The sequence below is a fragment of the Manacus candei genome, unplaced genomic scaffold, assembly GCF_025592945.1.
Source record: "Manacus candei isolate 608988 ecotype Guabito, Panama unplaced genomic scaffold, ASM2559294v1 h1tg000009l, whole genome shotgun sequence".
NCBI classification, from domain to species: Eukaryota; Metazoa; Chordata; class Aves; order Passeriformes; family Pipridae; genus Manacus; species Manacus candei.
Window position 1 is genome coordinate 3,006,116 of NW_026138057.1, and position 26,378 is coordinate 3,032,493.

Below are 26,378 nucleotides of genomic sequence, written 5' to 3' on the forward strand. Positions count from 1 at the left end.
TCCCACTGCAGCAGCCAAATTTCTGCTACTCAAGAGCCCTTCCAGTTCAGCATTCCTCCTCCCACCACCGAAGAGAACATACTGTGTTACAGAGACTTTCATATTGGGAAAATATTTTAATATAGTAAACAAGTCAATTTACCTTCCACATATTTTAAATAAGTTTATGCTCATCGTTAAACAAAACTGGTTTTACTTAAACAACGGATTACAGCCTCTAAATTCGTATTGTTCCCAGCTGATCCTGTAAATAGTGAGGAATTTTGGACACCGGTATCCTTGTATAGGTAACAGACTGGCATAAACAGCGCAGGAATTCGATGCGGGTTCAACGGGAGAAGCTAGCCCTGGTGAGGAAGGAAACGAAGCCACAAAATTCCCTTTCGAGGACAAACGGAGGGGGAAAAGAAGATACCGCAGTTCCGCCGACTCCGGCGGGGCCGAGCCAGTGCCAGGTCAGTGTCCGCTCAGTGTCCGGTCCGTGTCCCGGCGCTCCGCGGTGCCGCGGGGGGGGCCGAGCCCTCGCTCTCCGTGCTGGGCCGGGCCCTCGCTCTCCATCGCCGGCGGAGCGGCCTCAGCCCCCATCAGGGGCTGCTCCCATCGGGGGCCGCGGGGCCGGGCGGGGTGGCGGCGGGCGGGCCGGCGGCGGTGGCGGTGGCGGCGGGGCGGGGGCCGGGCCCGGGGCGCGGCGGCGCGGGCGGAGGCCCCGCCGTGGGTCCGGCGCGGAGCTGCGCGGGGGTGGCGGCGGCGGGGCCGGAGGAGCCGCCGGTGCCGCGCACCGGCTGCCAGATGAGGCTGTAGTAGACGGCGAGCACGATGGCGGCCAGCGAGACGGACAGCACGTAGGCCAGCACGGTGGCCAGGCGCACCCACTTCTTGTTGGTCTTGGCCGCCATGCGCGCCTTCTTGTCCCCGGTGTAAGTGGCGGGCTTGCCCCGCTCCGCGCCCGCCTCCTTCTCCTTCATCGGGGCCCGGCCCTTGGCCCGCTGCTCCACCGAGCCCTCCGTGCTGGCTCCGGCCCGGATCGGCCGCCGCCGCCGCTCAGGACATGCCGGTACCGCCCGCGCCGCCGCCGGTGCCGCTGCCCGCGCTGCCCCGCCGGGGGCGAGGGGCGGCGCGAAGGGGGCAACACCGCCCCCAGGGGAGGGGACCGAGGGAGGGGACACGGCAGGGAGGGCGGGAGAGGAGGGCGGGCAAGGGGCGGAGCACCTTTAAAAGGACTCCCGGCAGAGGGCTGCCCCCTCCCGTCCGCCAGAGCCCCGCAGAGCTGCCCAGCCCTCCGGGAGCCCCTCGTTGCGGAGGGAGGCAGGTGATGGTTTAGTTCCTCCCCGGGCCGCAGTGAAGGCTCCTGGCACGCACCTGGAGCTGGAGGAGGTCAGGAGGCCCCTCTCTACCCTGGCCTCTTGGAGTTACTTCTTGGTGCCTCCCTGCTGCAGGTACGTGCTGCCTGCACCCTCTGTGAGGCTGGAAGGGTGCCCGAGCCAAGGAGCAAGTTTTAGAGTGAAAGGCTTTCTCCAAGCTGGCCTTGTCCCAAACCTGTTATTGATACAATCTAAACCTCCTCTTAAAGCATGGGTTCACATCACTCCCCAGGTGTTAGTTCCCTACAAAAGCATTATATTCTCATGTTGAAAAGACAACTAAACCACCAATTTAGGGTATAAATTAGCTTTGTTTTCTTTATGGGAATGATGTAGCTGCTTGTTTTACAATAATTTTCTTCCTCCTTTCAATCTCAGGTGTGGTAGTTGCAGCAGAAACTTCTTGTAAACCAGGACTTGCAGTTCTGGAGGAGGCAACAGTAGCTGGAGACCTGCCTGTTACCCAGAGAGGCTTCAGAGAAAGTGAGTGAGTTTTGAGTTAACAGCAGCATTTTATTTGTGCTCCCATGTGGTAGAAGGGGTTTGCCTTCAATGCTATACTCCCAGTTGCAGGAAAATTGTGAGAGAAAAGTTGGGAGAGAGGGAAAAGTTTTTGCAGGAAGAAGTACAGAGCTTGCAGCTCTGAGGAAGACTCGTGAGACAGAAGATATGTTAGGGAATAAATGGAGTAGCTTCAAAGTAGCTGTAATTTTTGGAAAAGGTGGACTGTGTTGGCCAGAGGCTGCAGGGCTGCTGTCTGCATGTGGAGGGGGAGCACTGCTGTGGGTCTGTGTGCACTGACTGGGCAGGGCTGGGAGCCCCAGTGTCCAGCAGCAAAAGGAGCACCTGGAAGGGGCTCAGTGTGGGGTGCCTGGCTGATTGTTCTGACAGGGGCAAAGGAATTTGGAGACTAAACCTGCCTGTTCAGGCCAGAGGGGCTCATTGCCCTTGGCTGGGGAGTTGGACTAGACGGTTTTTCAGGTTCCCTTCCAACCCAAATGATTTTGAGCTGTAGATAGACTTGCTGTAGCCTCCTGAAGTATTTAACATTGATGAAATGTTGCTGTGCACCTGGGGAACATTTGTTAGAGGGTACTGGGGCCTTTCTTTGTGCCCTGTGTGTCTCCTGGCCTCATTGCTTACAGGTGATTGTATTCTCCTCGTCAAGCCCAATGTCCCACACCTGAGCACACGAGCTGGAGTCACAGTCACACCTGGGCTGCATTAACTGATGATGCCCTGCTGGCAGAGCTTCCCTGAGTTACAGAATTGCCTTTTCTGCGGTGTACTGTACATTCTATACACACATTCCCTTGGACTGTATAAGTTTAGGTTGAATTATAGGTGTGAATTTATAGCAATTCTTACAAAACGAATTTTCTAGTAATTTTTCAGTGTGTTTTCCCTCAGTGATGGGTTTGGTCCAGCCCGTTCTCCCCTTGCTTCTCCTCTTCCATTCAGTAAGTGAAATGATGATGAGTTGCTACTTCTCACAAGTCCTTTCCCTATGCTCTGGCTTAATTCCCATTCTGGAATTTCTAGGGTAGAGGATTGACACATACAGGCAGTTCTTGTGGGGCTGACTGAGGTCTTGGCAGTTTTGATGATTCTGATGCTTGTCTAGTCCAGGATGTCTTCCTGCATTTTCAGAATGTCCTGGGAGCCAGGCTGGACTGGCTAAGGACGTGCAGGGGAGTTGTAAGAACATTCCCAGCAACTGTGGAAGCGTGGTGTGGTTGAGATCCCAGCATGTCATTCCAGAGGTGTTCTGCCTTCAGCCCAACGGCTTCACCTCCCCCCTGCATTTATTTGTGGCTCATTCATGCCTGCAGTGGAGACCTGCCCTTGCTGGAACACACAGTGCCATGGTATTATTACAGAAATTCAGTGTTCTCAAGGCTCTCTCCTCCCTGCCAACCCTCCGCTCTTATGGCTCTGAGTAAGCCCAGGCTTGTGTTCATTAAATGTTGTGAAGTCTTGACTTTTGCCAAAGTCAGGTGAAAGCTTTTCTTTTTACTGTGAGCAAGTAACTGGGTGTGAGCTTCTCTGCAGGCAGCTGCCAGCAGGTGTGTGCCTTCTGTTCCCAAACAGAGTTCCTTGCTAACAACCTCTCTAAGGCAAGTGAGAGCCAGGAGCCAGAGCTGCAGTCAAGATGTTTTCTTTGTCCTTGGAGCATTAGCAGAGATCCCAGGCTGTGCTCTGAGCAGGCTCCTGTGGTGCAGGATTGGAGCTCTGGGGTCTTGTGAAGTCAGGGACTGTGTCTGACACCAGACAAAGCTGACAAATTACTCCTGTCTGGAATTTCCTCCTAAAGAGCACAAGAGATCACTCGCTTGAGGCACGTGGTGCACACTGGAACTATGTGCCAAGGCAGGAGAGCCCTGCAACCCTCGGGCAGCCTTCCTCCCACCACAGCCCAAAAACTACTCTGCAGGGTCCTGTTCTTTACAAGATACTTTAACTTACTTTAATACTGCTTTAATTTTGACTTGTTGGGTCTGAGGGTCCACTAGAAAATGTGTTTACTCGCTGCCTTACACCTGAGTGTTGTTAAAACCACGGGTGCTGAGACAGATCTCCTGTTGGAGACTTGGGAGTTCCACCTCCCTGAGTGAGCAGCGTGGCTTGAACCCTGCTGCTGCCTTGCTGCAGTGGGATGTTTGCCTGCTCTCCAAGGGCCCCTGAAGGATGGAGCTAAATAAACCTGTGTTATTGATTTCCCATGCTCGGAGTCTGTGAATAGCATCCGAGTGCTGCAGGATAGGGAAGACTTCATTAAGGGAAGATTGCTGGCCTGAGGTACTGCCTCTGTGCAGCCCCTGCTTCTGGAGTAGCAGGGCACTGGATGGGATGCCTGGGAGGTGGGTGAGTGTGTGCTGTTCACAGAGGCCTCTGGGCAGATTATAGAGACTCGTAACTTTTTTATTGGCTCTTTGTTGATGTTTAAACTTTACAGTGTCTCCTTGGTCACATTTGTGAGCTGGGGAGGAGGGAGATGGATGAGATCTTTCTACCTGCCTCCTAGTGTTTAAAGGATGGACTAGTTTGTTTAAATTAATCTTTCTGTGCCTAAGTCCTTGAGCAAGTACTCTGCTAGGCTGGAGCCTGCTGTCACAGAGAAGGTCCCTGCTCTTGACAGGGGCATCTCTCAAGCTCTGCTGGCTGCCCTTCTACAGGAAATACTCTATTTCTCACTGCTGCTCCAGCCTGCTGTTGGAGCCTGCAGGGAATCTGTTTCTGTTCCTCTCTGGCATTTTCCTCTTACACACTGAAATGTGTCTCATGTGGGAAGCTGCAGTTTCACTTGTTAATCCAAGAACAGATGGGGAAGGTTGGGGATGTCCTTTTATTTCCTTCAGCTCTGATTTAACTGTGACAGTGAAGCTGGCACAACCCACAGTCTTGCACTGACTAGGACAGTGCTCTGCAGAGGTTATGGGAGTGGGGAAGGTGCTAAAAGTGATGCTGAATTTGAGATACCACAGCAGGTTTTTGCTGGGTTTGCCCAGGACTGAGGCCTTGGGCAGAAAGCTCTGGGGAGCTCAGGGCAGCTCCAGCCTTGTATCATCAATGTGGGGAAGCCCGTTTTGAGCCATTTTGTTATCCTCTGTGTTGCCTAAAATTAGCTCTTAAAATAAAGCTCTAAGACTCAACTGGTGAGTTTTAGGAGCCAGGCATTCCTTGATTACGATGCACTGTGTGGTCACAGCACACTGGCTGCCCTGGCACTCAGCTCCCCAGGTGCTCACAGGGGTGTCTCCACTGCAGCTGATATGGCAGCACTACAGGACTGTTCATTTTCGCTCCCTGCATTCCTGTTACATATCCAGGACATTCCCCAACACCTGTTACCATATACACAAATCCTTATAAGGTCTCTGAGGGGCTCCATCGAGGGTCTCTGGTGGTCACCTGTGCAACCAAACTCTGTTACATCAAACAACTTGTTCATTCTTCAAAGTCAGCTTGACTTGGCTTAAGTTGGGTCCTTGCTGAGTTACACTAAGGCAAGGTGCTGTTTTAACTGCTTTAAAGATCAAATAGATTCTTTTATATTTGAGGAGGACATGAGGTTTCACCTTATTTGAAACAACGAAGCTTTGAATGTGTTCATATGTCCTGAGCATGGGGTAGTTTCTTCTTGCAGAGAAAACCTCGAAAGTGGCTGTTACTGCCTGGCTCCCTCCATTTCTGTGTGCCTGGCTTTGGGAGCTGAATAAGGAAAATGGCCTGGACTCATCTTGATAACTACATGCAAGGCAGAGTTATTTGCCTCAATTAAAATATCAGCCTGAAACCTCTCCCAGTTCTGCTGGAGCTGATTCTGACTTGATGCATCTTCCTGTTTTCACACTTTTGCCATCCTGGTTCAGATTCTGATGGAAATAGAGCTGAAAGGTTCCAGGAGAGAGGCTGTTCTGATGCTTCCAAGAGCAGAAAATGTGGAAAATATCATCAGCAAGTTCATTGTACACCTGTGAACAGGGGAAAGGTCTGTTGGCAATGAGTTCAACATGGTGTTAACAAGGACCCCCACTTGTCTTCAGCTAAATAAAACTTGTCTTACAGCCACTGCTCAGGGAAGTGTTTCTTCCAGATCCAGTGCTTTGATAACCCCCCACTCCTCTGGATGTATGCACTTCCAGCAGAGGTGTTCACCTGGATGTGGTTATGGAACAGGATTATTCCTCAGTGTTCTGTGGACCAGGGCATGTGTATCATTGTCAGCTGGAAGACACTGTGGGGGTGGTGGGAGCCTGGGACCAGCTGCTCCTTTCCTGCAGTCCAGGAGACCAGAAATGGTGCAGAATGAAATCAAACCTGCCCTGCACCCCAGCCCTGTGTGCCCTGGGTGCTCACATGGGCCAGGGCTGGGCTTTCCAGCAGGGAAGCTGCCCTGCTTTTTGGGAACATGCCTCACTGTGTGGAACCTCTGGTACACCTGAATGCTGTAGAATGACCTTCCTTGTCCTTCTTCAGTAATTCTCCTTCCACATGCTGTTTGTTTCTGGTCCCATGTTTATCTGACTGCTCAAAAATAAAAACATGTTAGGAACTGCATCCAATGTTAAATGTGTCCTGGGACCTCCTTTCTAAGAATCTGGACCCGGTTTGTGTGCTGTTTGTTCCTGGCTTTGTAATTTGATAAAATAATGAAAATAATTTCCAAGATCTAATTTTGACCTCTATAAAGACAACAGATGATTTAAAATCATGGAAGCCTGGGATAGTTTGGGTTGGAAGGGACCTTAAAGCCCATCCAATCTCACCCCCTGGCATGGGCAGGGACACCTTCTACTATCCCAGGTTGCTCCAAGCCCTGTCCAACCTGGCCTTGGACACTTCCAGGGATGGGGCAGCCTCAGTTCCCCTTGGCACTGATTACTCAGCATGGCTACAAAAGCTGTGGAAAATGCATAAACCACAGTAAACAAGGTCAAAGAAGGACATTCCCTGGTGAGGCTCCTGGAGAGCAGCAGTAGAAGGAGCAGTGCCACAGATGTATCCACCTGCTCATCACTGGCCTCAGTCACCTTCCCTGGACACAGGGTGTGATCCAGGGAGAGCTTAGTGAGGGCTCAGAGTGGTCCTTTGCCTGAAAACGTTTGGAATCTCTGATGTTGCACTGTTCAGTGAAACCAATGGAGGCTGTGCATTCTTTGCCATGGCACTAAATCTGAACGTGTCATTGCTTCACAAGCACATTTCACCTCAAGGAGTGTTTGGAATATGGTGTGCCAAGGCCTGTGCAGGGAGGATGGGAATGCTGTAGGTTGAGGCTGGACATTACAAAAGCAGGTTTTTGGTCTGGCTTATGGGATGTTTCAGGAGCATGTGGTCCTGCTTGCAGCACTCACTGCACCGCTGGGAAACAGGCACGGAGCCACCAGTGCTGTAAACACAATGTACTCCTGCCCAGAGAACACTCAATTATGGGTCCAACCATGTCCCAGTGGCTGAGCAGATAGTTTTTGGGGTTTTGTACAAGTTCTCGCTGCTTTTATGGTATTGTGGCATCTGTGGCCGCTTGTCTCCCTGTGCTGTGGTCTGCTGCCCTCTGACTTGTGCAGATCAAGCTGGAGTCATGCTGGGAGCTGTCAGGGATCCCTGACTTTGTGGTTTGGGCTCAAAGTAGGACACAAAATACAGCCCTGCACGCCCACTCAACAGTTCTGCTCTCCAGAGGTGGTTGGCAAATACTGGCCTTTGCGGTTTTAAAGGTGTCGTTAATCCTTCCCGGAATGCCAGGGCCCCGAGGGCAGAGCAGCCCCGGGAGCAGCGGGGGGGACCGGGCTTTGGGGAGCTGGGAGTTCGCCCTGCTGTGCAGTGTCACGGCTCTTCACTAGAGGACAGCATTACACATGGCAAAGTGTCATTAGCACGGAACGGCGCCCGGAGAGATTTCTTAGGGATTATGTGCGTGCCAGGAGTAAACTGGGGTTGAGGTTACACGATAATTCCCTAGAAGTCGGGAGCCATCCAGTCAGGGGCGTTTAACACCGTGGCTTAAATCAGTGTCTGCAGACCTTGTCTCCTAAAATATCTGAAGGGTGATGCTGGGGGAGGCAGAGCCTGCTGGATAGGTAGGACAGGGAGACAAGGAAGAGTCTGCACTAAAAAAAAAAAAAAAAAAAAAAAAAAAAGAGGGAAATTTTTGCATATCAAAACTGTTGCAGCAGCTGGTGGGATGCCCAGTGGTGAAGGTAAGGGATGTAGGATGGGTGTGCCCTGGATGATGGCCTTGCTGGAGAGAGGAGAGGAAGGGTGGTTGGAATAAGCGAGCACTGCTCCCGCCCGCTCCGATAGCAGAGCTGTGCACTGAGGGCAGGACTGCTGCTCCATCCTATTGCTGCTCCATCAGCCCCTGTGGGGACAGAGGCTCCCACAGAGCAGGCACTGGGAAATGGAAGATAAGGAGGCTGGGCTGGGCGAAAAGGAGGGAGCTGCAGCTTTGGGGACCACCTTTGTGCAAGCGGGACCTTGATGCTGTGGCACCGTGTGGCCTCACAGGACTTGGGCACTGCTCTTCATGCTGCTTGTGTTTGGTTGGGTCTTAATTATTATTGTTTTATTTATTATTTGATTATTTTAGGGGTTTATTCCTTAGGGAAAGCCACCCTTGAGTGACATGTGAGCAAAGCTGTGGCAGGATTCTTACTTCCTTCAGGTTGGTTGGTGAGGCAGCTGTTGACTGTCCTGATCTGAGGGAAGGCAGGACAGGAGCAGCTTTTCTGGGAGGTCCTGCTTCTGGCTGGAAGCACCCTGGGATCACAGAGCTGTGATAACTGTGCTAAATATCAGACAGGCCACTGGATCCAGTAGCTGTGACTGATCTCACCTGCCCTCAGCAGTACCAGGTAGCAAAGCTCATCCCACCTCTCACTGTGACCTCCCTCCAGGGCCTTCCTGCAGTGCTGTCAGTGTTCCAGAGGCTGGGAGAACAGCACCTCTGAGCAAGATTGATGCTCTCTGTCCCTCCCCCTGCTGCTCCCTAATTCAAAGGGAAGAAGCCCTGGAGCTGCTCTGACCTTGGAGAAGGGATCAGGGGAGGATGGAGAACTTTCATTCCTCGTTTCCCCCTCTGTCACCTGCTGCTTCTCTTCTTGGGAGTAACAGCATTCCCTGAATGGGGGATCCTGTGACCCTGCCATGGTTGGGCCTGGAATTCCCCAGTGACCCACATGGCACGTGCAAAGGAAGCTTAATGCCACGGGTGTGGCTCAGCTGTGAGACCAGAGGTCTGTGGAAAAGTGCAATGTGTGTTAGTAAGTGCAGAAAACACAATGATAGCTGGAAACATGGAAGCTCTTATTCCCAGTTTGTTGTGCAGATAAACCCTTTAAGGACATGTACAAAGAATGTTGGGTTTGTTCAGGGTTCTCTGTTTCCTTTTCAGGAATCTCTGATTCCTGCCTTCTTTGTTGTTTTACAGCTGGAGAACTTGCTACAGTTCCACTTAATCTCTCCTGCCTTGTGCCACTAACACCTGAGAATGCCCTTAGGATTCCTTCAGGCTGCATTCCTGGCTGTCCAGGCTGCTCCAAAGCACCAGACTTACCCAACTGGGTCCATCAGGGCTGGGAAGGAGGGAATAAAACATGCAGCTGGCTGCCGTGGCACAGTGGGGGGGTTGTCCCCCCTGCTCAGAGAATCTGTGCTACCTCTGACAGCCTCTTGTCCCTCTTGAGCACTGACAAGTGCCACACCCCAGCTTTTATAGGAGACAAGGATGACGTCCCACTGTGTGTCTGGGAATCCTTTCCAGCCAGTGGCACAGTGATCTCCACTGCTGATGAGCTGTGGGGCTCTGCCTCTGACCAAAATAACCTTACCCATGTTGGACCTTTTAGAAGCCACTCCTGGGGAGCCAGTGCCCATTGGCCACCAGAGCCCCTCTCCTCCTTTGTTGCCCACATGGAATTCCTTCATTCCAGGGTCAGGAGCAGGGACTCCTTGGCCCTGTTTGCCTTTAACCTGTTCTGCTTTGGGTCACTTCCCTGCAGCCTCATCACTACAATCCCCCCTCTCCCACCTCTCCCATTCTGTGTCCCACAGTGTCCGCCACAGACACAAGTGAGCACGGAGAGTAGTGCAGTTCCTCGGGACTCTGGGAATGTTTTATTTCCTCTGGGGAATTTCCAGCTGCTCTGCTGGTCTGTCTCACTTTCTGGATGACGTTCAGAGGAGCCCGTAAGAGGAGGGCTGGACAGTGCAGCGAGCGGCCCCGGCGATGGAGTGAGCTCCTTTCCCGGGATATCTGGCCCATCGCGCAGAGGGGGCAGTCCGCCCGCGGCCAGGGCCGGGCCGCTCGGGACCGCAGCTGCCGGAGCAGCCGGAGCGCTGCTGGCAATGCCTGCACTCCCTCCAGAGAACACTTAAGGAAGTTGAGCTGCGGAAGTGGAGCGAGCCGGGTGCCTCACGAGCTCCGCTCCGAGGAGCGGGTCCCTCCGCAGGCACAGCGGGTGCCTGCCCGCCTGCCCACGGGCACCTCGGCCACCGCCTGCCTCGCTGGGTGCCCTGGGGTGAGGCTCTGCTGATTTACAATGCAGATTCCTCGCTCCCTGCCCCTCCTGAGCTGGGCTGGGATATAAGAGGCTGTTTGCTCTCCGATGCCAACAGTGGCCATGGCAGAGCGCCCTGCAACGTGAGAGGCACAGATAGAGCAGAGGGGCCGAGCGGGAGCGGAGTGTGCGGCTGCCCTTGCTCCTGGAGGCTGAGGAGCACAGCAGCGGGACCATGTCCGTGCTGACCCCCGTGCTGCAGCCCCCCGAGGTGAAGGAGTACCTGTGCAAGGGCGAGCGCTTCATCAAGTGGGACGATGTGAGTACTGGGGCTTGGCTTCCCCACACTGTGTGTGCGGTGGCCCCGAGACACCGAGGTGTGGTCAGGGTTTGTGGGGAGCCTCAGTGTGCTGGATGGGGCGTTGTGTGTCCCACCTGAGAGCAGAGATCCCTGCGTGGGGAGAGGGAAGTGGGAAGAACAGGAGAGCTGAGGGCTAAAATCAAGGGCACTGTGTGTGTGAGGGGTTGGGGATGTGGCGGCTGCACCTCTGGTTGGGGACGATGGAAGCAAACGGAGTGAGTGTGCAGGGGGTCTGCCTGTGCAGCACTGGGGTGGGACCCAGGGTCCACCCTTGGGGAGGATCCCGCTGGGATCCCCCTGGGATGAGAGGCACACATCACATTTGGATTGTCCGGAGGAGCCTGAGGGGTAGGATCTGCTCCAGAGCTGAAAGGGCTCACTGTGCTTTGCAGACAGAGAGGAAATCGGGCTCCAAGTTGCTTCCTCTTATGGCCCTATTGCTTGAGTGGATCAGGGGGCCGTGGCCTCCCACGCCTGCCCTGCTCTTGGCTCTGGGAATTCCCAAGTGCACGGTGACAGGGTGGCAAAGGGCCTGTGCTTTGACAGGGCTGGAGCCTCAGGGGTGCTACTCTTTCCAACTCTGTGTCCTCTTTACCTTCAAAGCAGCCGGTTTGCAGTCCTGCCCTCCTGTGTGAGGGGAAGAAAGTGAGGAGCAGAAGTTAATTTGAACATAACGGTTCCCACCGTTGTAAGGAGGCAAAGGAGTGTGTTCACCCCAGTACCCACACACCTGAGCAAGAGGTGGATTGTCTGCTGCTGAACAGGGATGTGAGAAACGGGGGGAGCCCAGGTTGTGGTTATTCACCAGGATCTGGGGACACGCTTGTTGGCGTGTTGCAAATGAGATGATCAGAAGGATCCTCCAGCAGCAGTGCAGGAGGGATTAGTGCTTTTGTGGGTGTGAAGCTGGAACAGAGTTTGAAGTCCCAAGGCAGTGTGTGTGGGGGTAGATCACTTGTGTGCAGCATCAGCACAATGTCCAGGGCACCAAGAAATGAGAGGGCAATGTGCTGTGCAGCTGACAGAGGGGATGTGTGCTGAGGAATACAGGTTGGAATATCACTGCCAGTTACTCCACTAGCAGTACATAAACAGGAGGATGACAGCAGGGTCCAGTGGAAAGTGCAGCCTTCCCCCTCCTTCCCGTGGGCCCACTGCCTGCAGGGTGCACTTGGAGCTTCTTGGAATTTGAACAGGGATCTGGTTTCTGAGAATAACAGTAGCCAAAGTTGTCTCAAATTGCTGCTGACTTTGTGCTCAGTCCTTGGAGGCCATTCTCCCCAAAACTTGAAGCTGTTAAGTACTTCACTGGGAATTCCTGGGATAGGCTCCCTTGAAAGCCTAAGGTGGGCCAAGTTGGGCTTCCAAGACCCACCAAGTGTTTATTTGCTGCTGTAACCACTGGAGTTCGTGAGCTTCATTTCTGCCTGGATCTTTCCTTAAAGTTTACAAATTTGTAAACATTCCTAAAAGGTTGCCTGAGCTAAACAGTTTGGAGGCTTGGTCTCCACCAATAACAAAGGTTTCTCCATAAGTGGGCTGTTCTGGTCACGTTGCTCCATCACATCGAGCTTTCCCAATCCAGGGTGAGAGCAGGCTGCAGAGGATGATGGGGAGAGCTCCAGACTGCAGGATTACTGTGCTTTAGAACCCCTGAGTGTTGGTTTTCTGTCTGTCTTTGAGTTGACCTGGCCATGCTGTTGGCAACAGTTTGGAACTCCTTCCACAATAAGTGGGGCAGAGGAGTGAAGGTAGATCAGATTGGGCTCTTACATCACTCTGTACAGACTGGGGGCTTCCAGCAAAAAAAAGCAAACCCACACTGTTTCTTCAGACCCCTCACCTTGTCCAGCTTTTGTAAGGCATTGTCTGGAGGAGAGGGCAGTGGATCCCTGATGAGCAGGGCTGTTCTGACCTGGCCCACAGATCCTGCAACACCTTGGGGTAAGGAGCATCTCTGCTTTGGTCAGCACCCAGCAAACTGCCAAGCAGGCTGAAGAGGACATGGACAGTAGTTTAGTTCAAGAACCAGCTTGGGAACCCTTTCAGAACCCCAGGGAGGGCACAGAGTAGTAGGTGGCCTCTTAAGTGGGGCAGATGTGTGTGGGTTTGCTCTGTGCTGACTCTTGGCCCTTGTAGTAGAAGCAAAACTGTTCCTACCTCTGCAAGACTCTGGATGACAGCATTTTAGCAGACACTGCTTGCTTTCTGCCCTGAGTCGAGCCCCACAGTGTGAGCAGCAGCCAGTGTGGCTGCCAGACCATCTTCTGTAGAATCCTTATTCCTTTTGCTGCCAGGAACCCCCCGTAGGAGACCCTGATGGCACCCCAGGCTGGCACAGCCCTGCTCAGGAGCCTCCCTGCAGCCTCAGCTGACCTTCAGAGCTGCTCCATGGCAGATAAGGCTAATCTAGAACATGGCACAATGCTCTGGGTAGGAGCACAGTGCCTGTGCTGCTCCTCATGGCTTGTGGCCACGTGTGCAGGGAGCCAGCCAGGAGCTCTGGGGACATGGACATGGTGCTGGGCAGGTCAGTGCTGTCCCAGAGCTCTGGGAACATGGACATGGTGCTGGGCAGGTCGGTGCTGTCCCAGAGCTCTGGGAACATGGACATGGTGCTGGACAGGTCGCTGCTGTCCCTGGAACAGCAGGAGAACAACAACAAGGGAGTAAGAGGAGCACATGTGATGTGCTGTGCAATGAGCAGCTCATCATAACAAAGATATTGGATCTGGAACTGGAGGTCCCTGGAAATACTTTGGAATAAAGAATGAGTTCAGTGTCAAACTGAAAAACCCAAGTGACAGGTACAATGTCCAGATTTCATTACTGGTTTCATCTCAGCAGCTGGGTGTTTCAGCTTCATGAATTGAATTTGGAGCCTTCCCAGAAATGGCTGAGAGGCCTTATGATCCTGTCTTGTGTGGCACCAGAGGGCAAGTGCAGTGAGGAGTCCTCTATGATGAGTGAGTGAAGGGGCTGGGACACAGAAGCACCAGGAATCCTCATCCCTGTCTCCAAAGAGCTCACACTGATTCTTCTCTTAGCACAGGCTCGCACAGGAGATGGGAATGGATCTTGTGGGTGTCTCCACAGCTGCTTCTTCCACAGCGTGTGCACAGCCAGTCCATGGGGCTGTATTTGCACTGGGAACCTCGTGTCCCATGGTGGGTTCTCCAGTTCACCCCAGATGCCAACCTTCTTCCTGTGTTTTTTTTTTTGATCAGGAAACAGCAAGTGCTTCTCCCGTGATTCTCCGAGTGGATCCGAAGGGCTTTTACGTGTACTGGACCCATCAGAACAAGGTGAGCTCTGACACTGCACCCTCGGGCTCCAAACAGCCCGTCAGGTCTGTGTGAGATGAAAACACCCCAAGTGCTGAGTCCTGCACTCGGGAACAAACTGCCCCAGCCATTCCTCTCAGCAGGAACACCCCACAGAGGTGGGAGTTATTCCATGGCAGCTTTGTCTTCCCAGTGCCAGGACGGAGCAGGAGGTGAGGCTGTGAGCATGGCCTTTCCCTGCCTGGCACGCTGGCATCTCACTCCTGCAAAGCTCCTTGGGTGTCCTTCAAAGGGCTTCGTGGAGAACAGTCATGTTGATATCCCTGTCAGCCAAAGGGTTCTCCAACCTGGACAGTGGTCCATTAACTGACTCACTGGGGCTTTGGACATTGTAATTAAAAAACCCAGAGCAGTGACTGTGGTGCTGTGGTGCCCACGTGCAGTCTGGAGGGCGGGGAGTGCCCAGGGCGCCGTGTCCTCACCGCTGGAGCAGAGCAGGGGCCACAGCTGCTGCAGGGGAGGGAGAGGCAGCACGAGGGAAGAGTTCAGTTCCTCACTGAGGAGCAGCAGAGAGTGGTGGGGAGCTCTGGCTGAGGGAGGTGGAAGGCTGGGCTCACTTCTGCTTTCCAGAGCAGGGCTGTGGTTCAGCTCCACTTCCTCCCCCTGACCTACATGCCAAGGCAGATGCAGAGGCAGAGACGGTCCTGCACAGGCCCTGGCCAGGGACCTGAGGGGCTTGGGGGAGCTCTGTCTTTCCAGGAGGTTGTGCCCAGTGCCAGCTGGGCCAGGCACTGCCAGAGCCGTGTCCTCCAGAGCAGTGTCACGGGGCTGGGCACTGTCACACCCCTCGAGATGTCTCTGTCACTCCCATCCCCCTTCCGAGGTCCGCTCCGGGCAGTAGAATTTCTGCTGTAAGGGTTCCAGCAGGGAGAAGTGGAGCACAAAGTGAGGCAAAGGGAGCTGGTGTCACCATGGAAAGGGAGATATCTCACTGGGATACCTGGAAAAGGGGCTGGGGGAACGGGAGAAAGCTGCCACGAGGGAACCCAGACTTGGTGGGGGGGTGTCTCACATTCCTGGAAAATGCTTTTGATTAACTCCTAAAGTCAAGTGAACTGCTTTTGCACTAGGGATTCAGAAAGGAGTGGGATTAGGAGTAAAATTCCCGTCCTGCTGAACAATAAAATGGGGATACAGCCAGAAGACATGGTATCCACATTGTTCTGTGTTGGGATCTTGGAAAATAATATTATCTGCTGCAACAAGTATAATTTGTTCTCCAGACCCACAGTGAGAAGAAAAATTAGTAACAGAGGAAGGAAATTCAGGTTGGATATTAAAAGAACAAACAAGAACATGACAACAAGCCAGTAGTGGGGATGTGGAGGGGCTGCCTGGGGAAGGCTGTGGAGAGTCTTCCATGGGAATTGCTTCCCTCCCTGCCTTGTTCCTGCTGAGACAGCTCTTCTGCAGGGAAAAGCACTGGCTCAGACCTGCCTTGCAGCTTCTGGGAGCTCTGGGATGGAGTGCTTTCCTTCCTCCTTTGCCCTTCCTCATCTTCCTTGTCCTTGTTCTCTTGTAGGAAATGGAAATTCTGGATATCACCAGCATCCGAGACACCCGAGTGGGGAGGTTTGCCAAAATCCCCAAGGTGAGTCCACAGCTTCTTTCTGTCTGATGTTCCTGTGGCAAAGACAGGGCTGCCTGGGGCGTTGGCGGAAGCTCAGGCAGCTTGTCCTGGATTTCTGTGGGAAGAAGGTGGAGGGGATCTTACCTGCTCGCATCACAACTGGGTAAATACAGAAAAGCCATCTTTACTCCTGTCCCTGAGCTCCCCGGGGTCCTCTGTGCACCCAAAAGAGGCACTTCCAGACTATGGTAGGAAGGAATATCAACAATTCCCTTTCCAAGTGCCCTGCTGCCCTGGGAAGTCCTGCTGGAGACTGTGATGCTCCTGCACTGAGTCACTGGAGCTGCTCTTGTGCAAGGATGCACAGGCTGGGTCAGGGCACCCCCAAACCTGCAGTTAAAGCGAGATTCCAGCCCTGTGTACTGGGATTTTTCCCTTTAAAGGGAAGAAAATGCACTTTCAGAAAAAAACAGTTTCTTTCTTTTTTCTCCCCCCCCAATAGTTTGACATGGTCTGCTTGCAGGGTGGCACATGAAGGGAAGCACGTGATCAGGGCTTTGCTCTTGGTCTCAGCTGTAATTTAAGCTTCCTGCAGCAACGTTGTCCTTGTTAGGACTTTTTTCCTGGGACTGTTTTTTGGGTTATTTTGAACTTTTCCATGTATGGAAAAGGCAAGCAGAAAACTGCAGTGAAGGTGGAAAGGAACCAAAGGAGTAGAGCTGGTGGCTCCTGTGCTGACACAGGTGACTGTCTAAGGCACAAGGAGAAGGTTTTGCAATATCTGCTGAGCCTTTTGCATAAGTCCTGCAACTGTTTTCTCAATCTGCTCTGAAAATGTCTGTTCAGAGCTCCCTGAGACCAGTATTTCTCTAAACACCATGTCAGGTGGGTGCTGAAGGCACAGCAGAGCTCAAGAACAGCACTCCTGTCCCTAAAAGTCATAATTCCTTCTAAGAAATTGGATTTCTCCTTGAAAATTCACTTGAATGGAACATATTTGAGTTTTCAACGCACCTAAAACTTCATCTGCAACTTGTTTTGTGGGAAGGGTGTTTGAAAAAAAAAGCTCTCTGGATGTTGTTTTTTCATTTGGGAGGATAAAATATTTGGGGCTGGTAGAGTTGGTGCCCCACTCTGGACAGGATCCCCAAGGAAAAGGCCAACTTAAAGGAGAGGTATGAGATAGTATTTTCTGGGATAGTAAACTTTGAGGAATAACCTGTTTACAAAATGAATTGGGCTTTGATGCAGGTGATAAATTGCTGGTGGAAGTCTCGAGGCCACGGGTGGATGTCCTGGTGGCAACAGGCAGGAGAAAAATGTCCTAGATTTTAGCAATTAGTTAGGGAAGACTAATTGGAGGCTGCCAGGAGAAGACAGAGTTTGCCAATGGTACTGAGTTATTTGGGGTAATAAAGTGATGCTGATTTGTAGGAAGACCTTGAATTGCTGATTGACTGGATGATCTGGTGAGTGATAAAATTCATACAGATAAAAATCAGGCAGTGCAGACAGAAACAATCCCTCATCCTTCTGCAGTAACAGGCCCTGAGGTGACTGTTGGTACTCAGACACTCCGTGGGTGTGTGGTACAATATCAACACTGTTCAGCAGGATTGCCCCAAAAAAGTAAATTGTATGTTAGGAATGATAAGGAAATTATTAGGAAATCCTGCTGCTGTGTGCACCCCCAATGCACCCATACTTCTGGGCTGTTCTAGTGTCCTAGAATGAGGTAAGAGCTGGAAAAGGTAGGGAAGAGCAGCAGGACTAATAAAGGAACCAAGTGGCTGCTGTGGGAAGAGCATGTGAGTAGGAGGGGCTGTGATCTGGCAGAAGGGAAAAGATGAGGGGGATGTGGAGGAAGATTGTGAGTGCTGGAAAACCAGGAGTTGAATGGAGGAGGTGAGCACGAAGCACTCACTCGGGGTTTGAAGCAGCTCCTCAGGGTTTCTTCCAGTGTGAGAGTCCACATCAAGGGGAGTTTTCCAGAGGCAGGTGTGGCACAAGCAGGAGGTGCTGCTGTCCTGCCTGGTGCCACCGTGCCATGGGATGCTTCCTGCCCCAGCCCTGGAAACCTCTGTGAGTGCAGAAAGTCGGGATGAGAAGGAAATGCCCTTGGGGGTTGCTGAATGTGAGCTGGTGCCTCTGGCTTGGGAAGCTGCTGCACCCTGGCTCGCTGGGAGCTGCAGGGAGGTGTCGGGGAGGGGTCGGTGCATTTGCCCTGTCCCTGTGCTTTTCCCCAGGCCCTGGATCTGTGTCTGACGGGGGAGCTGCCGTGTTGCAGCCATTGTAACAGGTCAAGGATGGTATTTTACAGTCTGGGAATTGGCTACAGCTCATTTTTGATGAACAAGGAAGCAAAAGTCAAGCACCAAGGGATTTATTAAGTATTCGATTTATTAAGTATTCTCAGCAGGCAGCAGTGATGCACTTGATGACAACCTGTGCTGTGAAACTCCCGAGTGCTTTTTGAATTCTGCATTTCACAGGGACCCTTCGTTTGAAATAAGTCCCCTTTGTATTTCAGGGAGTTTTCTGGCATTTCTGTGACAACATGTGGTCAAATGCACTAAGCTGACTCCTTATCCACCTTTCCCATAGGGGGTGCTGAGAGGTCTTGTGTGGGCACTGAAAGAGATGTTGAACCAGAGTGGTGGGAGATGTGTGCCATCCAGACCTGGAAAATTCTTATTTTGGCTGTGCTGTCCATGATGCTTCTGGCTCAGAGCCCTCAGGGGTGTGTTCAGCTGCCTTTCCCCAGAACAGAATTTCACAAAGGAATGCAGAAAGCAGGGAAAATGTCTTCACAGGAACCACCACACCCTCCACATGGGGCAGCTGTGTCTGAGGTGTCCTTACAAAGGGTATAAACATGGTGTGACAAAGCAAAGTCTGGTTTGGGGTGAAAGAATGTACACAGTGCTGTGTTCCCTGCTATGGAATGGAGGCTTGGAATGGTTGTGGGGTAGAACTGCTGACTTAACACAAACAGTTGTTTCACTGGCTAAAAGTGGAAGAGAAAGGGCTGATGGATCGTATTTAGGACAAGGAGAACAGGATCACAGCTGTAGGAAGAGCTTTGGGTAGCACCAGTAGCAAATGGAGCATCCTTTCCCCTTCCCTGTAAGTGATTCCATAGTAAATCCACAGCTGCTCTGAGGAAAAGCTTGTGGCCTGGTTTTCCTACTGGACTGTGACTGAGGGAATTCCAGAGGAAGGAAAGTGCCCCTGCTTTCCTCGGCAAGAGGCCGTGCAGGTTTGGGCTGTGGCTTGAGGGTGGAACATGCCCTGAGCTCTCCAGCCCCATGGCAGTGACGTGAGTCTCCCTGGGAGTGAGATTCCCTGTGGATGTGGGGAGTTCCCTGCTTTCAGTAGCACTTGCCCACCACTGCTGAGCAGGAGGTTTGGGGTTTTCCTTTGTGACCTCCACACACAGCGAGAGGAACGACACCAAAGCGCCCCCGGGGAAAACCACTTGAGAAGGGCCCCGCTCCCTCCCGGCACGGGTCACGGACAGGCCCCATCCCAGGGCAGCAGGGTCTGGGGAGCAGGACATGCCCAGGGCGGCATGGAAAGGGAGTCACCGCGGGCTGGCAGCAGGAGGAGCCCCCTCCCAGTGGGAATGCTGCTCTCCTGCCCTCCCAGCCTGCCAGGGTTCCCCTGCTCCCCGCTGCGGGAGCTCCTCCCAGAGCTGCTCCGTGGTTTTTCTTCACAGAAAGTTTCTCTTGAGAGACAGGGCAGAACGAACCTTGGCGTGTGTTCAAGAGCACTGGAGATAAGACTGAGCAGGGCCTTTGAAGAGCCAGGAGACAAGATAAAAGCTCTGGAGTGCAGTTCAGCACCGACACAGTCTGTTATTTACACTCAGGTCTGTGTTTGCCTTTCGGTAACGAGGGACAACACGGGCTCCCCCATTTTGGGGGGTTTTGGAGGCACCAAGACCCCAGAACGCTGACAGAGAATGTAATAGTAATTCAGGCCAAAATCCAGGATGTTTTAGGCCAGACTGCTGTGCTGTTGGCTGCTCCTTGGGGTTTGTTTAGATGTTTCAGGAGGCGTTGGCTTTGAGACAGGCATACTTCTCATAGGAACAGAAGTTGTACTTTCTGACTGTCATGAGGATAAACCACCTCTGTCCTCCATCCACATTCTGGTGTCGTTGAACCCAGAGATGCAGCCTGAACTGAACATGTGCGGGGAGAAAATGATACTGAGGGATGTCACACACCATGTTTTGAGATGATAAAGTAGGAGCGAGTGGGAACGTTTAGGAACCACCAGGAGCAGCCACAGTGCCCTCGGAGCTGAGCCGTGGGCTGTGAGCCATGGGCTGTAAACACTGTGGGTGGTCAGTGGTTCTGCTGCAGCACGAGGGATGGGGCAGCTCTGGGACTGGGATTCAGCAACGTGTGTGAGCCCAGGATGGAGCTAAACCAAGTCTCATTCCAGCCCTCCAAGTAAAGAACGATCCCATGGGGCCATATGGAGACACTGATCTGTGTGTGTGCAAGGTACAAGCCTGTGGCTGGCAAAGGATTTATAGATGGGGGAGCAGGAGCTGAGCAGGAAAGGAGAGCAGTAGCCTTGCTGGGCCCTCCTCCTGCCTCCTCCATCGTTGCACAGTGGGAGCTCCGGCACATGGGGCCGGGAGTGCCCGAGGACACACAGGCTCCTCCGTCCCTGGCAGTGTGTCCCTGTTTGATTCCAGAACCCCACGGGTTATTTTGTGCCTGTGAATCTGTGTGCTGCTGCATTTTCCAGTTCTTTTAGATAAGACACTGAGAGCTGGGAGTGCTTCCCTGCGGGTTTTGGGCTGCCTGTGTCCCTGAGCTGGTTGGCACAGGGACAGGCTGGTCCTCCCCACTCCCAGCCATCGCCTCCAGCTCGGGGGACAGGAGTGGTACCTCCAGAGTCAAAGGTGTTGGAAATTCCTCAGGTGCTTCCTTTTCCCCTTCTGGCAACCAAACAAGACCTTTCTTCTCCAAAAGAGAAGACTTGCTGTCCTGTCCTCAGTGCCACAGGACACAGATCTTTCAGGGCGCAGTGACCCGTGCGGCTGTGGCAGCTCCCACTGGCGCTTGGCTCTGTCCCCTTCCAAGCAGAGAAAGGACCATCCCTCTCTGTCTTGCATCTGGCTCTGGCTCTTTGTTTGTATTTGCATGAGAATTTGCTTTTCTCTGGACTATGGCTCTACTCTGTACTGCTGAGGATTTTAGGGAAATCAGGAGGGTGGGATGTGAAATGGGAGCTGACTGTGTTTCAGCTCTGCCGGTGGGTTGTTTTCTGCTTGTTTGGGGTTCTTTAAGTGGATTTGCTGAGCATGTTTCCCTTCTGATTTGCATGGCTAATATCCTTGTCCTGCTTTTCATGCAGCAATTCCTATTTTTCCTTTATGGCCTCCTGCAAGGTGACTCTTAGTAATTCTGGAGTGAAGCTGCGGCGCAAGGTGCTGAAGGAGTGCAGGTTGTGGAGGTTCAGAGCTCCTGGACACAGTCTCTGGTCCTCTCTCCCCATCTCCATTGGGTGCTGGATCCATCCCTGCCTGGATGAAGGCAAAAGCTCTGGTGCAGCACTTGCCCTGCTGGGGCCATGGCTGGGCAGGAAGGTCTGGAGAGCCAGGTGACAAGTGTCTGCAGAAGAGCAGTGTGTGGAGAAGGAAGGGCTGGGAGGAGCCCCGGGTAACAAATACAGGAAATGAGTTCAGCACAACCACAAGTTCTCCATTGTCTGGGCCCCATCTCCTGTGCAGCCCTGGAGTGAACAAACACCGCTGGCTTTGCAGGATGAAAGTTAATTTGGAGTTAAACCCCCAGCCCTCCGCTGCTGGTACTGAAAAGTGGAGCTCCGTGGAGGAGTTGCCGCGAGCAGGAGAGGGGGGTGTGTGGGTGGTGCTCAGCTCTGCCAAGGAAAAGGGCTCACGAGGGGAGAATGAGCCACTGGAGAAATTCCCTAGCGGAAAATAGGCACATTTTCTGCTGGGTGAGTGCTCCCCCTTCCCTCCCTCCAAATGCTCTGGGATTAAGCAGGTTTCAGAGTTACTCTCTTGGAGAGGTGCTTTTCAAAAGGGAGCGACAGTGGTCAGGTGATCCTGATTTACAATCCAGCCCATCCCATTTTTCCTAAAGATGCCTGTTTGCTATAGATGTGTCAGAATTGCAAATGCTCCAGAAATTTGGAAAATTGCAGAGGAAAAATCAGCAGTTCCTTATAAAATGTCTGTGCAGCTCTGTGTGTGTCGTGGTGCAGACACATGGTGCCTGAAGCTGAGCTCAGATTCCAGCTCCAATTTAACATCCCAGTCTGACCTGCTCTGACAGTCCCAGGTTGTGGATTTTGCCCTGTTTCTGAAGGAGCAGGTGCTCTGACAGTGCCCTGTTTGCTTGGACAGGGATTTAGACTGCATTTCAGATAATGAATTGCTGTGCTTTATTGGAGGAGTGGGAATTTTGTCTTTCCATTCTAAACAGCACCACCAGTAGAACTCTGGGATACCTTGGCTTAGCAACACCTCACGTAGGAATGCAGAAAATGCTGAATAATTTAAAGGATTCTATAAATACTTTGATATGGTGCTGCAATCCAAGTACCACTAATCGGATGAGCCTTATACTTAACAAAACAAATCCCTGGTGAGCCATTGCTGTAGGATACTGGAATTGCTGTGGAAAAAAACCACTGTTAACAACTGACAACTGCAGAAAATGGGACTTGGAGGGAGAGAGCCCAGCCCTGCAGTGACTGGGGTCCCAAAAATGATCTTTCTTGTGGAGGGAGGTTCCAGGTAAAGGTGTCATGCTAATCAAAAAGACTCTCCTAGTGTGTGTTTTGACAAAATCACCCTGTTACACACCTCTGGTGTGAGGAGGCCAAACTCTCCTCTGCTTGTCTGCATGTCTATCCCAGAGTTCCAGAAGGAATTTCTTTAAGGGCAGTCTCCAACTGTGCCTTTTTCAGACCAAAACAGCGTTTGTGGTGTTTGTCACGGGGGCTTGTCCCAGGTGATGCAGGTAATCCAGAATAAAGACAAAAAATAAGGAAAGCCAAGGAAAGGAAGATCGCCTTAAACAATTTTGCAACCCTTGAGGAGCTTACCGTGGATTTGGGTCAATGTTTGGATTGTGGCCTGGTTTTTTGGATGCAGCTTTTCCCTCCTTCTCCCGTCATCCCCCTCTGTTGTGTTTCTTCGGCAGTGCCAGAAGCTCCGAGAGGTTTTTAACCTGGATTACCCTCACAGCACCTTCCTGCTGAAGACCCTGACCATTGTGTCCGGCCCTGACATGGTCGACCTCACTTTCCATAACTTTGTGTCCTACAAGGAGAATGTTGGCAAGGTATTGGATCCTGAGGGCATGGAAGCACTGGGAACCACTAAGGGTTGGGGCATTCAGTGGGGAGCACGAAAGGAGAGGACCCTGAGCCCTGTCAGTGCTACTGGCAAGGTTATAAACAAGCAGGTTTGTGCTCCAGTCAGGTGTGGGTCCTCTGTAGTTCTAGAAACTTCTGCCCTGCATGGAGAAGGACCAGTAAAAGGTATTTAGTGAGTCATTGTTGTCCTTTGTGTGTTTTGTAAGGATGAACAGAAGCTGAGAAGTGGCAAAGTTTCAGCTGCTGGTGTCTGTAGGCAGGAGGAAGGTGATAGAGCCAAGCCCGGGGCACAGATGTTGGGATTTGGAGCCCAGCAGTATTGGACAGGACAAGGGGCAATGGTTTTAAACCGGAACAAGTAGATTTAAAGTGGATGTGGGAGGAAATTCTTCCCTGTGAGGGGGGTGAGGCCCTGGCACAGGTTGCCCAGAGAAGCTGTGGCTGCCCCATCCCTGGAAGTGTCCAAGGCCAGGTTGGAGCAACCTGGGCTAGTGGAAGGTGTCCCTACCCGTGGCCGGGAGTGGCACTGGATGAACTGAAAGGTCCCTTCCAACCCAGACCATTTGGGAATTCTGTCCCCTTTCCATGTGTGCTGTGTGTGTCCCAGAGCAGTCCCATAGTGCCTGTGGCCTGTGTGTGTGTTCCAGAGCTGGGCTGACGACATCCTGGCCATCGTCCGCAACCCCCTCACCTACAACGCCTCCCGCTACACCTTCCTGGAGAAAATGTGAGTGATCTGTTCTCTGAAACACCTGGGTCCTTTCCATCTGTACTGGGAAAAAAGGCTTCTTAGCATCCAGGTCCCTGGGCAGCCTCCAGACCGAGGCCTGGCTCAGGCCAGGGTTAAGCTGAGGTTCTGCAGGTTTTCAGTTCACTGGTAGATCTTTTTTCCCAATAACATATTTTTTCTCTCTCCTTACTTAATAGGATCTCCAAGATTGTACACATACATTTTCATAATCTTGTTTGGTTCTTTTTCCACAGCCTGGTGAAGCTGAAGATGCAGCTGAATGCAGAGGGGAAGATTCCTGTCAGGAAGTGAGTGTGGATGTTTGTTTTATTGTGTGTTCAGTCAGACTAGAGGCAGAGCAGGTGGTGAGAGGATGGTTCCCAGTGGCTTCAACCGCCTGTTTTTCCTGCATCTAAGAGGTAGAGATCATTCCCTCTCGATTGAGGCCATGGAAGGGCTCCTGCTGCACCTTGGTTCCTCCCCAGGACCTGGCACATAATTTGGGTCAGGGACATAATTTGGGAAATGGGACTTTGGCCTTCATTTACAGCAAGAAATGGCCTTAAACAGCCATAGATCTCACTTCCCGGCTGTTGCCAACAAATAATCAACAAAACCAAACAGCTCTGGTAAAATTCTGATCACAGATTGTTTTGCAAATCTGAGTTGATACCTGGATGAGGTGTAGGATCAGTTTGCCTTTCCTGTGAGGAGTTCTGGGTTTGGAGAGCTCTTTGCTGGGCTCCCCAGCTCGCCTGAAGTGGGGCTCACTTGCTTTCATTTGTCTCCTTTTCTCCCGTGTGACCACTCCAGCTCTTCTCCACCGGTCCTTCTCCACTTCTGCCATCCCTCAGCCTGCAGGATATACATAAATTACCTTTTGTTTAAGAATAAGGAGCTGCAGACAGAGCATTTGGGAGGTTTTGAACGGCTCTGCTTTAGGGCTGAGCTGTGTCACAGCATCACAAAGGCGGGCACTGATCACCCCTAATAAACACCCTCCCCGGGGGGTGCTGTGTAGCAGAAGGTGCTGGATTAGGGCTGTGCTGGCTGATTGGGCCCCTGGACGGCTGAGCTTTATTCAACACGAAACATTTGCTGTTATTTGTTTTCTAAACCACCTACCAGCAGAATTTCATTCTGTCGGAAACCAGCGTATTCATCAAAGGGCTGTTAAAAATGTATAGGTCTATAATGAATAACACACTAGGGAAGAGTGCTTTGAATTGATCTTTAATATGCAAGCCAGGGTAGCGTTGCTGCAGGGGGAACCGGCTTATTCCTCTGAAACAACGAGAAAGAATATCTGGTACAGGCTGTACCTCTCCTCAGTGCCCATTTCCTGCAGAATGGTAACAATTCAGGCCATTAAATAGTCCAGACTAAGAGCCAGACTTATAAAAATACTCAGTATCTCCAGGTGCAGATAAATGTAAGGCTTTCAAAACTCCATGTCTGAATTATTCTGAAAATTCCACGAGCATCTGCCTTTCTCTTTAGACATGTAAATCCCTTTGGAATCATGCCATGGCTGCTTCAGTTTTGCCTTGCAAAGGGCACTGGGTTTGCATGAGCTACTGCAGCCCCCCCAGCACTCCCACCTGGCAGCACAGGGCACTCCCTGGTCCCTGTTTGCCTGTGAGCACCGGGGATGCCGGGAGCTTAAGAGAGCTGAGCCTCAATTTGTCCACGGAGGAGAGCACAGTGCTGCTGCCTGGGATGGTCTGAAATAAGGGAGGGTTCAGTTCTTGTTCCTGCTCCACACTGCAGCTGCTTTAAGCTGAAGGTTTGACCCAGGGAATTGTGTCCTGCAGACCAGTCCCAGCTTTCCCTACTGGAAAGGAGCTTTGGTTCCTGCAGTAGTCGTGTAGTATCCTGCTCTCTGCCTGTGCAATGAGTTTGTTCCTTGAATTCACGGAAAGCCTCTGGTTCCAGAAAATGTTGCCTTCTTTCAAAGCAGCAAACGTGCAGAACGTTTGTTTAGAGTTTTTGAATGTTGCCTTGACTACAGAGCAATTCCCTGCCAGTGCCAGCTCCCACGGGGGATAGTGTCTGGTGGGCGGAAGTGTCCTGGGAATTGGTGACATGAGGTCTGCTGCCACAGGGAGCACCCCCAAGAGGGTGGGACAGGGATTTTAAGAGTCACAGGGCTCTTACAGAGTCCGTAGCAGAAATACAGAACTTCTGCATTAGATCAGCAGTCGGAAACCCTCTGTAGGTTTATCAGACTCGGTACCTCCCTTACTCCCTTGGAGAAACAGTATCTGTCTGCCCTGGTCCATCAGCCTCCCTCACTGTGCATTTGGAGTGTCCTGCACTACCTGCAGCCCCAGCCTTCCTGCCCTCTTTGCTGCTCCATTGTGATCCTTGTCCTCCCCATCAGTATTTTTCAGATGTTCCCTGCAGACAGGAAGAGGGTGGAAGCAGCACTAAGTGCTTGTCACCTCCCAAAGGGCAAGGTAAGGGTTTCTCTGGGTACCCAGAGGTCTTGCTGGCTTGAGAGGGGTCCTTTTGCCTGCCCTGACTGTGGTGCCCTTGGGTGTGAAAAACCACCAGCCCAGATGCTCTCAGATGCTGTGAAACCTTTTCTTTACCACTGCCAGGCCTTAACTGCAGCCTGCTGGGGTCAGTTCTGGCTGTAT

The 26,378-nt window shown here is 52.2% G+C and overlaps 2 protein-coding genes across 4 annotated transcripts in view; one reads left to right on the forward strand and one right to left on the reverse strand.

Annotated features, from left to right (window-relative positions):
* Positions 1–96: 96 nt before the first annotated feature.
* On the reverse strand, positions 97–1,136 carry INAFM2 (InaF motif containing 2). Its single transcript, XM_051777191.1, has one exon. The coding sequence runs from the start codon at positions 963–965 to the stop codon at positions 585–587; it is 381 nt and encodes a 126-aa protein (XP_051633151.1). The 5' UTR covers positions 966–1,136; the 3' UTR covers positions 97–584.
* A 285-nt stretch (positions 1,137–1,421) lies between these two features.
* PLCB2 (phospholipase C beta 2) overlaps positions 1,422–26,378 on the forward strand; it is a 47,874-nt gene continuing 22,917 nt past the window's right edge. The window contains exons 1-8 of one of the 3 annotated variants that reach the window (XM_051776921.1): positions 1,422–1,436; positions 1,740–1,844; positions 13,952–14,029; positions 15,591–15,659; positions 22,832–22,972; positions 23,654–23,733; positions 23,991–24,044; positions 26,120–26,195. In XM_051776921.1, the coding sequence (XP_051632881.1) occupies positions 15,594–15,659; positions 22,832–22,972; positions 23,654–23,733; positions 23,991–24,044; positions 26,120–26,195 (417 nt within the window). In that variant the 5' untranslated portion in view covers positions 1,422–1,436; positions 1,740–1,844; positions 13,952–14,029; positions 15,591–15,593. Of the gene's footprint in view, positions 1,437–1,739; positions 1,845–10,069; positions 10,683–13,951; positions 14,030–15,590; positions 15,660–21,014; positions 21,621–22,831; positions 22,973–23,653; positions 23,734–23,990; positions 24,045–26,119; positions 26,196–26,378 lie in introns of those variants that run through there. The other 2 variants (XM_051776920.1, XM_051776922.1) reach the window with 2 other exon arrangements.